This window comes from Monosiga brevicollis, genomic scaffold (genome assembly GCF_000002865.3).
Source record: "Monosiga brevicollis MX1 MONBRscaffold_3 genomic scaffold, whole genome shotgun sequence".
In the NCBI taxonomy this organism is placed as follows: Eukaryota; class Choanoflagellata; order Craspedida; family Salpingoecidae; genus Monosiga; species Monosiga brevicollis.
Genome location: NW_001865040.1, coordinates 1442729 through 1458329, shown reverse-complemented (window position 1 = coordinate 1458329; position 15601 = coordinate 1442729). Strand labels below are relative to the sequence as shown.

Here is a 15601-nt window from a genome sequence, read left to right as displayed (position 1 = left end):
ATGCGAGGACCGCACTCACACGGCTGACATAGGAAGATGAAGCAATCACATAGGAAAAGGAAGGTATCCTACAGTGGCTTCTGTACAAATATGTGTACTTTTTGCCGTTATTTTTGAAGTTATCGCAGTTGCTGTTTCGTTGCTTTTTTTTGTTTCGATACAACGCTTGGCAGCGGCGTCTTGGCGCCTGCCGAGTCTAAGAGGAGGGCTGCTGTCCAAGCCGACGGCCTTCTTCCGTGGAACGTATCGACGGCTGGCCTAGCTGCAAAGCCCTTGTGCTAGCATGCTCTTGTCGTGGTCTTGCCCTTGTCCCCCTTTGCGCTTTGGACTTCAAGTGTTTGCGTGAGATCTGCAAGGCTTGTGGGTCTGTCCCAGAGTGACGTGGGTGACCTCACCGAATAACTCACCCCACAGCTCCATCATTGAAGCCCGACTCGTGTCGCCGGTCCGGCCAGCAGCCGCGTGATAAAGAGCCAGTCAAACAATTCTCAAACCAGCCACCGCTCAACATGACTCAGCCAGACCCAGCCTATTCGGTGTCCACCACCGCTGCAGACTTTGACGCAGCCATCGCAGCAAGCAATCTGAGCTCTATCGCCCCGACGGATGCAGGTCTGGCCCAAGCCTACAGCACAAGTTCCGCTACTGGTGTAAATCAAAATTCGTCCCTCTTTTTGGACAGCCCTGACACAGACGCTCTCTTCAACGCGGACAATTTGCTGCAGGCAGCCACCTTCCCCTCGACCGGTTACAGTTTGCCTGGCATGTCCCTCCCCGTTCCCGACGCAGACAGCTTTGCCGAACCGTTCTTTGCCAAGTTTCTCACCGAAAGTGACATCAACGCCGCTTTTCCTGCCATCAACCCTACTAACCGCCCTGCCAGCAGTGCTGCCATCGGTGCCTCGACTGACCTTCCTTTGCTACCAAACGCCTCAACGGCGTCCTTCCCGATCAGCACCTCTCGCGCCGTCCTACCTGAGCTGCACCAGAGCTCGGCTCTCTCAGCAGCCTCAGGAGCGCCGCCTCTCCTCGGTGGAGCCGCTGACCTTGCCTCTCCAACACTCTTTGCTCACTTGAGCGACGATGGTGTGGGACTTCGTGCCGACGCACTGAGCCAACTGTTGGACAGTGCTCCCGCTCGCCCCATCACTCGACCTCCTTCGCACGGCCACACGACAGTGTCTGTTCCCTCAGGGCCGGTGATCGCCCCGACAAGGCCGACTGCGCCAGCTCAGCTGTCACCCCCAGGACAAGCCTCTCACACACCAGATACCGGTCGAGCGAGAACTGCACCCCCGGCCGGCCGCTCAACTGCGGCCCGCCCTGCCACCTCCAATGTCGTCTCCGTGGCCGCAACCCCACACTCAAGCGATACTCACGAAGACGATGACGACCATGCCGGTAGCACCAGCAACCCTAACAAATCAGCCGCAGACCGCTACCGCAAGAAAAAACGCGAGGTGCGATTGTGCAGCTGCCTCCCCAAATTTGCCCGCTGTGCTGTGCTTCACGCACACACGCACACGGCACCCGAGCCATTTGGGTGCCATGGCCCGTGCTGTCGTCCCTTGGTCACCACCATGACGTGAATCTCCATAGGAATTTGAGCGCTTGCAACATGATACAGAAGCCATGAAGGCAGAGAACCTTGAGCTCAAAACGCGGCTGAGCAAGCTGCGCAATGAAGCCGAGTTTCTGGCGAACATGCTTCAGAGTGCCATCCAATATTCGCCCAATCGCTTGCAAGGCTTGTTGCACATGCCTGCGAGATATGTAACGCAAGCCATGCTCCCAGAAGGTCTCGAACTTTCCACCTTCCTCAGCAAGCGTGAGGTCATCGCTGCCCTGCTAACCCAGATTGAAGCGCCGGTTTGTGATCCGACCTTGCCCGCCTTTCCTCCCATGGGTCGGGCTACAATTCGATGTGGTATCTTGCCCACATCCTGTCAACCCTCAGGACGTGCTCACATCCGATTGATGCCAATTTTCTTCGTTGGTTTCGCAGCAAGTCGCAAGATTAAAGCGCCTGGAAGAAAATGCGAACATGATCGAGGCCGCGAGTGCCAATGGCTCTTGCTCATAAAGTGTCAGGTTGGCGAGCGTTCCGAGTTGATCGCCAAGTACCAGCCCTCCCCGCCATGTGGATGGTATAAGCTGCCACAGAATTGGTCGATTTGGGACTTGCTCACGTCATTCTGTGTCCCGTGTTTTCTTTTAAATGTCGCTGTTTTCCTCTACGCTTACAGCAGGTGCATTTCAATTGACTTTCTCATCTTTGCAACTCTTGCTGCCAGATGGGCTGGCCAGTGCCTGATAGTCTAGCCTTCTTGCTCAACACACGAGCAAGGAAGGGTGGCACAACGTGAGGGAGGTCTTGACATTGGTTGGTATGAATACAGTGTTAAGGTCCTTGTCAGAGGTGGTTCAATTGTCCGTTATTTGGACATGCCACATGATACGGGATGAATGACAGCAGGCACACGAATGCACGGCATAAAAAAACACAGGGGGTGGTGTAAAGAGAGAGAGAGAGAGAGAATAATGTGATGACACATCAGGAAGACCTCAATAACTGAGCCCTTCCTCAATAAAAGCCGCAATCAGCGATCGCCTGGCGGCCGCGAATGCTCGTTCCCGAGCGCGTATTGCACTGAGCGCTGATACCAGTCGAGACAATATAGTGGAACCAGTAACTGCGTCAGGCGCAAAGGATTCAAAAGATGAGGTTGGCATGTGCGACGCGCAGAGAGACCGAAGGAGAGAGATAAAGATAATAGGCATGGTAGTCGGGGATCACGAAAAGGCGCTGTCGCGCAACGGACCTAGGAATGTATAGGACCTCGCCGGCGCGAACCACGACCTGGGCGGCTCTGCAACAAGCACATGCAATCCATGAGACACCATCGTTTGTAGTCTGGTTTGAAATGGCCTTCTTCTAAAAGCGGTGACCAAGAGTTAGCCATCGACGCCACTGGACATCGAAACCTACTGCGAATTCTTCATCTTGGGCCATTGCTCAAAATCAGGTTGGCTCCAGTCCGCCCTGGAATGCCGTGCTATTCACGAAGGAGGAAGGGACGAAAAAGATCAATCGAACGATGGCAAGTGGTTAAAAAAAAGGAAACCCACCCCCCCAAAAAAAAAAAAACATGAGGTTCAAGGACATGGCGAAGGATGTGAAAATCTGGTCGTGCGCCACACGTTGGCCAATGCAAAGCTAATGGCTCAAGAGCCTCTGCTTGACTTACATTCCGGGTGGTTGCGTGGCCACAAGTAGAGATTCGGGCATTCTTCAGGAGGCAGAATAATGTACCGCTTCGCGCCTAGCATGAGCACAGAAGGTCAGCCGCTGCTCCACCACTGGCTATGGGGAAAAGTATTGCGCTATGCCCATGGTATTTTCGCATACCCCGGATCATGGCTACAAAGTTGCGGCCGCCATCATAGTGATTTTCGGCAATGATACCACGCGCCCCAAACCGACAATTGATGCCCTGTGCTCCCCAACAAGCGGAAAAGTGAGTAAGTTTCCCCGTTGTAGGTTTGACAGCGCCACTCATAACCCAACGCGCACCCGATTCTGAGTGGGATCGGCGATGAAAAAGTTGGCGACGGGATTGAAACTGGGGAGGTCCTCTCGAATCCAGCTAATGACATCACAAAGAGCGCGCGTGTATGAACCAAGATCAAAACCCAGAATTGATCCACAAGATGAAACAAAGCCACACGCGCAAGGCGTAGACGTACGCATTGGGCCCAACAGAGTTGAGCTGCAAGTAAAAATGAGGCTCATCCTTTGAGGCATTCTCTGCCTTGTACGCCCGTTCCAACCACTGATCGAACAACAAAGTCTCCTCGCCGGTTGGTCGGCTAATGAGCAAAAAAAGAACAGGTCAGATAAGTCTGAATGAATGATCTGAGAGCATAGGAGACCATGACGCTGTTCTCTGATGTCGAATCAACAACGATCGTACTCGTAATCTTTGGCGCGTTTGGCGCTATTACGGTTGAAATACTACGCAACCAGCGAGGCACCCGCGGATGTGAGGTGAGGCACCACCTCCCAAATTGTACGCGCACAAAAAAGTGGCAAACAAACAGAGACGAATCAAAAAAACCGTTGCGAGATGACTGGGGAGGAGGTGGTCAACGCATGCAAATGATTGGACATACCATGAAATGATTACTCGTAGAGGTGGTGATGCGCAGCGGTGTCTTGCCAAAGCGTTGCTTCAGGTATTCATCCTTTGCCCACTTGTCCCTCGCGTCGTTGATCTCGGGCACATTGTACAACATGAAAGGTACCTCATTGATGCGCAGGGTCTCGGCACGAGCACGTTGCTTTGGATCAGAAAAGTCAAAGCGCTCGAGAGTACCCTCAGCAATGCCGGGGATATCTGGAATATCCGGCTATAATGATATCAAACCGGTCAGTGCTCTTACAAAAGCAGCAAGAAAAAATTAGACCCACATCAGATCCTGGCCGCACCTCATCAGGATTCCACTCCTCCAAAAATTTGTGCAAAGGTTGCAAGGGAGGATAGGGCAGGTAGTTGCCCTAGAATTGCGACGGCAAAGGTACCATGTGCAGGCACGGCGAACAAGTGAGGAACAAAGTGTTGTCCAAAAATGAGTTGCTTCAAAATTCACTGCAAGATTGTGTACTCAAGGCGGTAAACGACCTTGAGCTCTTCTTCGGCCGTATAGCGGGCGCTGGGCGTCTTGTCCCTGTGTCCAAAGCCCAGACCACTCAGGCCTGAAGCCAACGAATCGCGGATGAGACCAAGGGGTTGAGAGCCTATTTTCTTCTCGCTGTGCTTGCTGTCACTCCCCGCGTCGAATAGGCGGGGATTGGCGTTGGGCTTGTCATTCACAACACCCAATGGGGCAGCTTTGCGGACTTCAGTCACTTGGCGTTGGCGAAACGCCACGTAGTTTGCCTCCAATTCCTTGTACGTGTCCAGCATGTATTTGTTGGCTTTGGCTTCCATTTCTCCAGCAGCAAACTGCTCTTTCTTCTCCGTGTCGGGTTCAAAGTCGGCCGACTTACTCCGAGCCTGCGAACCGAACCGAAAAGTCAGGGTCGGCGAGCATCTAAAGCGAACAAAAGTTGTCTCGAAGGCATCAGGTTTCGGGGTCTCATTGAATACCTTGCTGTAGTGCGTGGCAAACTCGAGCATGCGCTCCTTAACCTCCTTGGAAGTGACCACGCCAAAGACGTCTCGCATGATTTTGTCGGGCACGATGGCGGGCAAAGCCTCATAATTGATCGCAACTCCTAGATGACCGGGAGCCTGAAGCAGAAACCAAAAGATACGGTGAGTGGGGTGAGCTCACGCTGAGAAGTGCACACGATAGAAAGCGTAGCACAAGGCAACTCGTGGCGTTGAACTTGCTTGTCGAATCGCTTGAACGGCATGTGCACCATAGCTGCCCAGTACGGCGGCGCAAAACTGGAGCAGCAGTGAGAGTGAGGATGTCGCTACAAAACCACATTGGGCACTGGGGGCGAGGTGCGGGGTCATACCGCGACACGGTCCTTGCGGTCACTTGCACTCAGCATCTTGAGCACCTCATCTGTGGGATGGGTGAAGCTGCGCACACAAGGCGCACGGCTTCTGCTCGCATGAAGACACGTGCACGCATGCGCGCCCGAAGACACCCATAGACGCATGGTGCATGCGCCATCGAACCGAAAAAAAAAATAAAATAAAATAAAATAAAATAAACATTACAATCCATAAAAAAACAAAAGGCGTGCAAGAGTGAGCCGCTTGGTGGAAAAGCGGTGCGGGTCAATGAGTTATGGAACCAAGCTACGCACGTGCTGCCGAGCTGGAATTGCGACGCCAAGATCTCAGCGGGCTTGCGGTACACGTAGATAAAGGGGGTATCAGGAAAAGCCTCACGATACAGGTCCATCATGGTGGATTGGACCGATTGGAATTTGAAGAACAGCCGGGAGTGTCGGCGACTGTTACCCATGGCTGTGACGGTGAGACGAAGAAGCTCGATCTGGCGAGCGCGCGTGCAGGCGTCGCAATGCAGAGCAATCGTCGCAGGCGGGGCACTCTCGGCATAGACCAAGTTGGCAGGATCGGCAGCAAGCATGTTGGAGACGAGCGTGGATCCCACACGTGACTGATGAAATACAAAGCCAGTGGGCACAACCTTGCTGTTGCCAAATTGTGCACGCACGGCGCTCCAGGTGGTGGTCATGCGCTTTTTGCAAGTACGGACCCAATCCTTGAACATGGGCGTGGTCCAGGGCTCTTTGCTGTGGATGTCAAAGTCAAGCTGGCAAAAGATCAGGGGCGCGCTCTCTGAGGCTCCGATCGAGATGGGCACAAACCCATCGGGCACAAAGGAGTCCTTGGTTGAACTCGAAACGGACTGTGCCTGACGCTGGCGGTGATTCGAGCCAGACTCTGCCTCGGCACGGGTCTCGGCCTTGATCTCGGCCTCGGCCGTGGAGTTTGTGGAGGTAAACGCCATCACCACCAGAACAACAGCCACCAGGCCTGCCATCAGCAGAATGCGCTGGAATGCCATGGCACAAATCAGGGCGCTCGAATGAGTTCTGCAGCGCCAACCGAGGGCATGCCTCACCAGACAGCCTTCGACCAGCACGCAAACCGCGCTGGCAACCTTCAACATGATGAAGCAATCGACTCACCGCGAGGCGTGGATGCATGGTTTGGGTTCTAAAAGGTGGCACAGCATCAACCATGTCGCAAGCAGCATCAATGAGGCCAGTGTGGGGCGGCGGGCAGGGCGCTCCGACTCGACTCGGGCAAGCGTCGTGTTGGCTTTTGGCACATCATCCGGTATTGGCAGGCACATACCCCGTCGACATAAATCCACTTGCTACGCACTTGCTTCAGCTGCGTTGGGCAGCCGTACTATACGGGCTGCTGCACCCAACTTTAAGACCAGTGACGAATCAAGATCAAACAGCCGTCCGCGCCCCAGACTGCCAAAAACCGCGCGCGCGAGGTCCTCGCGTCAAATACAAGGTTGTGTGTGTCAAACATTACTTGGGTATTGATGCAACCACGTCCAATGGCACGAGAGAAATCAAAGGGCGTGAATTGTCAGATTTTATCCTCTTGGGATTTGTTTTGGACAAGATTAAATTTTGTCGTTTGGTTTGTTGCTGTTCGTATTATTGTCAATCGTCCAAAAGGACACGCTCGTCATCACAAAACTCAAGACCATCAAATAAGCACACGCGACAGGAGTTTACAGTTACATGCTAGTCATGGATTGATCCGGCAAGATGTCTGAGGATCAAAAGGTCATGTGAGAAAGGCATGTGCCGAGGCCAGGAAGCCTGTGGTATCTGCAACATGACACGGAGACAACTTACGATTCTGTAGCGCCTCGACCATTGCCATGGCTTGGGCCAACGCCGTTGTCAGCTGATCCACCTGGAAGGCAAGTAAGCAACAAGCCCCGTGGTGTCAATCTGACTAGCAATGTCATGTGGCCGGCTCGTGGACCGTGCTCGGATGACAGCAATCACCAAAACATAGTTGAAAAAAAATTGAAAAAAAAAAAAAAACTCACCTTGGCTTCAAGAGTGGAGGTACGCGCCCCCAGCTTGATCACAACCTTGGCCAACGACTTGTTAAGGCGCATGAGGGTGCCGTTCTCGTCCATTGGATCTGTTGTCGACGTGCCCAGGGTGCCATTGAGACGCATGCCGTTGTTGCGCTGAATTTGCTCCAGCGCTTGCAGCTGCAGCTTCTGGGAGGCGAACAAAGCGGCACTGCGCTCTGCTTTTTCGCGTGCCACGCGTGCCTCTTCCTCGGCTTGCATGGCCTCGACACTCTATGAGCGGGAAAGTGACAATGAGCCAGATTGCTGTTGGTGGCACTGGTGGCAAAGCGGCAGCGGGAATGACAACATGCGAGCCCCGCACCACCCGACATTTTTCGCTGTTGGGTAGCCCGACAACTCCTCTACGTACCAGTGTGACCTGACCGCGGCTGGCCGCCAGATCATACACCTCATTGCCATATGCCTCTGGTGCCGTGGATCCAACGGGATTTAGAGCAGACCTATTGAAACGAAGATCACAGGTTTATGCTACGTCAGCCAGCAAAAAATAGAGCCATAACCCACTCGCAACTTTTCTTTTCTTTTCTTTTTTTCTGTGACGTTCGGGGTTCATAGGTGTCCACGATAGAAATAATGATGATTCTGGCATCTTACATAGGAGCGACATCCAGGTCGTGGTGCCCTGCAACCGGCTGTGCCAAGGCAGTAATGGAAGGCATGTTGTTTTGTTGCATGGATGCAGCCGTATTGCTCCCCGTTTTCACCGGGGTTGAATGGGGAGGATGAAGGGCGACGGGAGCAGGCATGGCAGCTGAAGACTGGGCTTGCGACACCGCTGGCGCTGATGTAGCAGCGGTGGCTGTCACTGGAACTGGTGGCGATTGTTGTGGGGCTGGGGCTGGGGTTGTGTTGACTGCAGGCGTGGGAACAGGGGTAGGTGTGGTAGTTGCGACTTGGGCCGCAGGGGCTGTGGAGGCTGCAGGGGCCGCAGGTGCTGCCGGGGCCGCAGGGGCCGCTGGGGCTACAGGGGCTACAGGGGCTACAGGGGCTACAGGGGCCGCTGAAGCTGCCGGAGTTGCAGGGGCTGCCGGAGCTGCTGAGGCTGCAGGGGCTGCAGGGGCTGCCGGAGCTGCTGAGGCTGCAGGGGCTGCAGGGGCCGTTTCTAAAACGCAAAGAGGCACAAGAGGCCAAGTGCATGGTGATGATTGACATGAGGACCGAAGAATGGCGCGGTTGAACCCAATCGTCAATGCAAGACGGTTGTAAGTTCAAAGGTGACCATGAGAGCGTACCGGCCTCGGGAGCGACGATGGCGCCATCGCGAGTGACGCCCTCAACCAATGGCACGGGCCAACCAGGAATGGGAGGTTTGGAAAGGAAGAGAACGAGATCCCGGAGTGTGGATACGTCGCCGTACTTTTTCTTGTTGACCGTCAACTTGTTTTCAGCGTTTGTGGCCACTAGGTGATGTGTAGGCTTTCCGCGGAACACAACACCCATCACGTACTCGGAAGTACCAGGGCGGTCGCGCACCAAGAATCGACCATCCTTGGAGCCAGGTCCCATGAGCAAGTCTAAAGGCGCGGAGAAGAAAAGGGATGCGGCATGAACCAGGGTTGTCATGCACTGTTACACATTGCTACGATGGTTGAAACATCAAGTGCATTCAGATCAGCATTCCGCCGCAGGGGAAGGAAGAGATGTCACCCACCATCAGCAGTTTCGCGCGACACTGCGCCAACTTGCCATGGCATGGCCATGGCAATGGTCTTGTAGAGACAAACGGGCCGGAAAAAAAAGAAAAAAAAGAGGCGGGAACGTAGTGCGCCTTGACCTAGCCTGTAAAGGAGGTGGAGGCCATCGGCATGAGCGAGGTGGCATCTGGATTGACTGGCAGGACTTAAGAAGGGCGAGTGCGCGCGCTCCTTGGCGGCGGGGTGTTCGGTCGTACCAATGGCTTTGAAGATCGAGGTGCGGGCGTCGAGAACGCACCAACCGGTCGCGGTGATGAACGCTTGCCTCGATGGCTTGCACAGGATCGTTGTGTTTCCAGACAAGACTGACTGCCAGCTAAGTGGGTTCTCGACATGCAGAGCTGAAACGACGCAGGAAATGAGAGAGGGTTGCAAACACCGGACGTGACGCGATGTTGGTGTTGTGGGCGTTGCTTGACCGGCTCAAAAGGCTTCGGGCTACCATATGACAGTGTTCTTACCTCTTTTACCCTATTCGTCTTTGTGAAAAACTGAAACCAAGCCCCTCTTGCTTCCAAAAGACTGGCTTTCAAGCAAGAACTCGCCGTTGTCAGATTGTCAGATTCCATGGTCTTGATTTCGTCTGACAAACCTAAGCAAAGCCGTAGGGTCGTTTCGTGCGGTTTCGTCACGGTTCCAGCTGGCCCCAACCCGCCCCCTCTGTTCCCGATGCTACAGTGTTTTGGCCTTCAAGCCCGCTTTGACCTCTGACATTCCAAAAGGAGGAGAGAACGACAATCACAACAAGTTCAGTGTGTGTGGGTGTGTGTGTGTGTGTCAGTCAAGGAGCTGTTGCTGCTGCTTTTCTCTCTCTCTCTCTCTCTCTCTCTCTCTCTCTTTCTCTCTCTCTCTCTCTCTCTCTCACTCTGTGTGGACGGCTCGGCTCGGCTCGGCTGTTGGCGACTTGACTTGGCTTGGTGGCTCGGTTTTTGTGGCATCAGCTTCAGTTGGGGCCGTGGCGCGTTAGGGGTTTGTTTGTTGTGGTGGTGGGGATCAGGACTGGGTTCTGCAGGTGCGGGTGCCCAGCCCCCCAGCCTGCGATTGCCCCACTTGGCTTGACTCGGTATCGACTGTAGAACATCATTGTCTGCCCTCCTCAAGTCTTGACTGATCGAAAGCAAGCCAGTAGCCCTTCAAAGGCTTGTCACTGCCATCATGGATGACGATGAGCGATTGCAGATCTGGCTCTCCCGCCACATCTCCCGCCAGGATGCCGAGACTGCGCTGAAGGGGCACCCTGATGGCACCTACCTCATTCGAGCGTCTGTCTCAGCTCCCGGCGACTACGTTCTCTGTGTCGTTTGCCATGGACAGATTCAGCATCACCAGGTATGTGTGGGTTACGGGCCCAGGCCGCCTTTGTGGCTTTGCATCTTCAATCAGTCTGTAATCGCAGCTCGCCACGAACCCCCCCCTCCACACACACACACACACACACACACACACACACACACACACACACACACACACACACACACACACACACACACACACACGCACACACACACACACACACACACGCACGCACGAACGCAGCTGTTCAAGAGCTCACACGTGCCTGCTCACCTTCCTCTGCCCCGCTTCTCGAAAGATCAAACACAACAACGGACGAATGCTCACACGCAGTGGACGAGAGCTGCAAAACCTTTCAGAGCTGCTGCGTCACTACAAAACTACCCTGGATGGCTTGGAGGTTCTCCTGCGTGAGGGCACCTCGTATTTTGATCCCCCGAGCAGCGCCCCCAAAGGCTACGTGAACCTTGTTCACCAAGCCACCGTGGATCACGACTATGAAAACACCAAGGACCTCTCCCCGACCCTCATCAACAAGATGAAGGCAGCTGCCGTTCGCGACTCCACTCGCCGACCAGCCCCCGTGCCACAGGACGGCGCAGGGCCCAACGAAGATGTCCTTCCGACTCCCAAGGGCTACGTCAACCTCAAAAAGGGTGAAACGGGCGCCGATGTCGTGCCCACACCCGCCGGTGATGGCATACCCGATCTTGTTGAATTTGAGATTCCTCAGGAACGTTTGCAGATCATGTCAGAGCTCGGCAGTGGCCATTACGGCCAGGTCTTTGAAGCCTGGCTCATGCCAGACCCTGATGACTTTAAAGCTCAACGCAAGAAAGGCAAGCTGGTTGCGGTCAAATCTCTCAAGGCACACGGCAACGATGGCGCTGTGCGCGCCTTCCTTGGCGAAGCTCGCACCCTGTCTCAGTTCAGTCACCCAAATGTTTTGGGCCTCCTCGGCGTGGTCACTCGCTCCAAACCCTGGCACATGATCACCGAACATATCCCCTACGGGGATGTCCGCTCCGTCCTCAAGGCGTGTCGCAGTGCAAGCACGGCTGTACACGCCCATGAACAAGTGTACATGGCTGCTCAGGTTCGGCCCATGCTTCGCCCCTGATCTCTGCCGCCCTTGTCCGCATGCACATGCCTCGCTTCCCCCTCTCTTGTCTTTCACTCTCAGTCGTCTGGTGTCATGCCTTGGCACTGCCTGGAAATCCATTAGGCAGCTGCAGGCATGGAATATCTGGCCTCGCTCGGCTTTGTTCATCGGTATGACGTGTTGCTTTGGCGTGGACCTGACATTCGAAACCCACGAGGCTTCTCACCTTGTTGTACGTGGCCTCTTGCAGTGATCTCGCTGCTCGCAATATTCTCCTTGGCCGATATTGCCATATCAAGCTGGCCGATTTTGGCCTCTCCCGCGCCCTGGACACGGAATCCCAGTACTATGTTGTCCAGTCTCGCAGCCTCCTGCCCTTTCGATGGATGAGCATTGAAGCTCTTAAAGAAGGCAAATTCACAACACAATCTGATGTTTGGGTTCGTACAAACCTCGCACGGCACACACACACACCTCCCCTGGCTTTCCTCACTCGCTGCCCGTCTCCTCACCTGGCGCACAAAATTGCACACTTCAATCTTAGGCTTTTGGTGTTTTGTTGTGGGAGATCATGTCCATGGCTAAAACTCCCTGGCGCAAGAACAGCACCCAGGAGGTGAAGCAGCTGGTAAGAGTCCCGCCACCCGAACTTCAGTTCCAGACCATGCTACGTGTGACACTCCTTCATCAATCGTGCTTCCTCTTGATCTTGACCGCCCCGCACCATTTAGATTCTTGCTGGAGAACGTTTGCCTCCGCCCCGAAACTGCCCACAGACGTTGTATTCGGTGCGTGATTCACGGCAGCTCACCCCCACAGCACACTGGTCTTCCTCAAAACAGTGTTTGAAAATTGTCCGTTACCCATTCTCATCCCAAGTTACCCGCGACCACCCCCCTTTTTTGCAATATTCCCGCTGCCGGAAATACTTGCAGCTCATGACAACGTGCTGGCAACCTGCACCAGCTGCCCGGCCCACATTTGTGACGCTGCGCCGCAGCTTGGAGCAACAGGGCGAATTGCTCAACCCAGAAAAGCTGAAGCCCCGTGATATAGGCCAGTTTGCTCCACGCAGCACCTCAGGCCCTTCCGCTGCCATGCTCAAGTTTGATCCGGAGGAGCAATCGCGAGCCTCCAACCTGATTGAGGATTTGCAAATGCCCCGTGATGAGCTCATCGTCATCAATGAGCTGGGCGCCGGTGACTTTTACCAGCTTGTGCTCATGGAAATGACTTCGGGCCTTACCGGTTTGTGACTGACACAACATCCCGCTCACCTTGATACAGCAGTGCCACCATCAGCCTAGTCAACTTGGTGGCCGCAATCTCGTAGACCGTAACTTTTTCACCATTAATCTCTTTTGCTCGCCCCGTGTTGTGCCCATGCTCGAGCTCAGGCGGAGCCAAGTGCCATGTCGCTGCCAAAATGCTCAAGGACAATGCCACAGAAGCAGACCGGGAGGCGTTTGATGCTGAGGTGAACCTTCGGGCATCCGAGCTTCTGGATCATCCCAATGTCGTGGCTCTCATTGGCCTTTGCACCAAGGTACCTCCGCTTGCCCCTCTTGTACTTTTCACCCGAACGACCCATTGACGCCTACCCACTGCCTCTGCATTGAAGATGAGATGGGTCCTATTCTGGCCAACCTTTTAGCTCTAACATGCGCTTTCACTTCATCCGCGGTAGGACGAGCCCCCCTTTATGGTGATGGAGTATCTGAGCCTCGGAGACCTACAGTCATACTTGACAGCAAGCGCCCCTGCGCCGGGTCAGGTATGTCCTGCCCGTGCAAGGCGCTCCATTCCTCGCTCTTTTCATCCTCTTTGAATGGTTGCCGGTCAGAGTACCAACCCTTGAATAACCCGTGCCCTCATCATTGCGCGTGGGCATGTTCATCCATGGTTTCTCCAGCCGGCAGCACTGAGCACTTATGAGCAAACGTCCATGGCGCGCGACATTGCCGCGGGCATGAGCTATCTGGCTGAACGAGACATTGTGCACCGCGACTTGGCTGCTCGCAACTGTGTTGTCGGCCAAGGGCCAGTCGTCAAGATTTCCAACTTTGGCCTTGGCAAGACACTTCGTGGTGGTGACTACTACTCCTCCTCTTCGGGTGTCATGCCTGTTCGATGGATGGCTCCCGAGGCCGTTTGCTTTGGAAAGCATTCGTGTGCGTCCGATGTCTGGAGCTTTGGCATTGTCTTGGCGGAAATTTTTACTTTTGGTGAAAAGCCCTTTGCCCATATGACAGATCTTGAGGTACGCCCCTGAAACGCCCGCTTGACCGGGACACGGGACTAGTGGGTGTGGTGATCAGCCAGCGAATGCAGTCGGTGCCTCCGCTTGTGCCGACTCAAGTCTGGACTGGGTATGTTTTACTCATTGACTCCGCTGGACTCTAGATTTGCAATGCGTATGCCTCCGGAGGCATGTCTGCGCTGCCTGTTCCGCCATCGGCTCCCGATGTAATCGTGCACTGCATGCAGGAGTGTCTCAAGGTTCGCGTCTTGATCCAATCAGACCTGGCACGCACGGCTTGATTGCCGCTTACTATAAAGATGCAAGGTGAATCAGGCTGCTATTGGACCTTGACCTTTTGCGTGGACTGTGCTAGGGCGAACCCAAGGAGCGTGTCTCTTTTGAGCAACTGCAAGAAATGCTTGATGAGGAACTTTCAGAGGAGAATGTGGACGTTGATGAAGAGCCCATGCCCTTGGTGGACGACATTGATTGGGTCTCGGGTATCGGCGAAGTCAGTGTCACCTCACTGAAGTCCTATCTAGCGACCCTTGTGACTGCCATGTGTGCCCATCAAGCCAGCTCATGCCCTCGCCCCTGTTTCCATGGCCACCCTTAGTTTGTACATACGGGGTGGATGATCAAGCAGGGCTCTGGCCAAGGCGCTTTTAGCCGCTCGTCATGGAAGCGTCGCTGGTAGGTCATTCCGTGAGAGCTGTTTGTGGACAGTCTTATCTGCCGTTTGCTCACGGCCATGATACCCCTTGAATGCCGTGCAGGTTTGCTTTGCGCGATAACGGAACCTTGTCTTATCACAAGGCTGAGCGGCCCGATGCCAAACCGCTTGGGACCATCGCCCTGGGGGATACCATCAAGGTCCAGCCTTGCTCGCATATCTTGAAGGCCCTTCGACTTTTTTTTCCCCCCCCCTTTTTATCCCCCCGCCCCCTTTTGTTGATACCAAAATATTTGGTGTGCGAATCGCAGGTGCATCCACGTCCTCCGTTCGAGCTGACCTTTGCCCAAAAATCATGTTTTTCCATGGTTACCCCGGGCCGAGTCTACAACTTTGTGTGGTGCGTCGAGTGATAGCGCTTTGGGCGGTTCAGAGAAGTTGGAACGATGACCGCCCTGCTCATCATATGCTCGTTGTCGTTTGCTGTTCCAGTGATAGCGATGGTGAGCGCGATGTTTGGATTAGACTCCTCAAGGCCGCCATCGACGCCCTACACTCCTAGAACATGCCTGTTTTGTTGTGAAGGGAGCCATGTGGCATGCGCGATGTCAAGGCTTTTCCACGCCTGCGTTCAAGCTGGTGTATCCATGCATATCAGTACTGGCGTTGATATGCTGCGCTTTGTTTTCTCGCTGATACCTTGCCGTTCCTGTACTTCACGTTTTTTACGTTCTTTTTTTTTTTTTTTTTTTTCTGAGTCGTTCCTCTTGTTGCACGGTCTTGACATTTCTGTGCGAGAACGAATGTGTTTGCCTTTGCTTTCTACTTTTTCGATTGATTCCATAAAGTTGCTCACACAATACGCACGAGACGCGCGTGCGCATACTTCTTTTGATTTGCTTTTTACATAATTGATCTTTGCTTACAAGATTTCTATTTTACATGCTTGGTCGCTCGCGTTGGGAGCCCGGCAA

General features: G+C 54.2%; 4 protein-coding genes across 4 annotated transcripts; 2 read left to right on the top strand and 2 right to left on the bottom strand.

Annotated features, from left to right (window-relative positions):
- Positions 1-308: 308 nt before the first annotated feature.
- Positions 309-1978, top strand: MONBRDRAFT_31254 (uncharacterized protein; the record flags this gene model as incomplete). The annotated part of the gene is made up of 3 exons (XM_001743368.1): positions 309-1460; positions 1600-1869; positions 1958-1978. Exons 1-3 carry the CDS (start codon positions 510-512, stop codon positions 1976-1978), a joined length of 1242 nt encoding a protein of 413 aa, XP_001743420.1. The 5' UTR covers positions 309-509.
- A 735-nt stretch (positions 1979-2713) lies between these two features.
- MONBRDRAFT_31253 (uncharacterized protein) lies at positions 2714-6552 on the bottom strand (the record flags this gene model as incomplete). Its single annotated transcript, XM_001743047.1, has 13 exons — positions 2714-2870; positions 2990-3056; positions 3249-3323; positions 3410-3494; positions 3575-3647; positions 3748-3870; positions 3975-4015; positions 4174-4410; positions 4490-4558; positions 4683-5294; positions 5397-5453; positions 5528-5618; positions 5825-6552. 13 exons carry the CDS (start codon positions 6550-6552, stop codon positions 2714-2716), a joined length of 2415 nt encoding a protein of 804 aa, XP_001743099.1.
- Positions 6553-7298: 746 nt separating this feature from the next.
- On the bottom strand, positions 7299-9606 carry MONBRDRAFT_31252 (uncharacterized protein; the record flags this gene model as incomplete). The annotated part of the gene is made up of 8 exons (XM_001743046.1): positions 9515-9606; positions 9275-9402; positions 8856-9137; positions 8218-8725; positions 7973-8063; positions 7570-7833; positions 7370-7430; positions 7299-7342 (listed from the first exon to the last, which is right to left on the bottom strand). Exons 2-8 carry the CDS (start codon positions 9321-9323, stop codon positions 7299-7301), a joined length of 1299 nt encoding a protein of 432 aa, XP_001743098.1. The 5' UTR covers positions 9324-9402; positions 9515-9606.
- An 866-nt stretch (positions 9607-10472) lies between these two features.
- Positions 10473-15557, top strand: MONBRDRAFT_44336 (uncharacterized protein; the record flags this gene model as incomplete). The annotated part of the gene is made up of 16 exons (XM_001743367.1): positions 10473-10652; positions 10909-11706; positions 11836-11883; positions 11964-12152; positions 12257-12340; positions 12444-12500; positions 12648-12960; positions 13110-13258; positions 13400-13538; positions 13632-13972; positions 14116-14211; positions 14328-14465; positions 14571-14647; positions 14731-14827; positions 14939-15027; positions 15120-15557. 16 exons carry the CDS (start codon positions 10473-10475, stop codon positions 15187-15189), a joined length of 2865 nt encoding a protein of 954 aa, XP_001743419.1. The 3' UTR covers positions 15190-15557.
- Between the last annotated feature and the right edge of the window lie 44 nt (positions 15558-15601).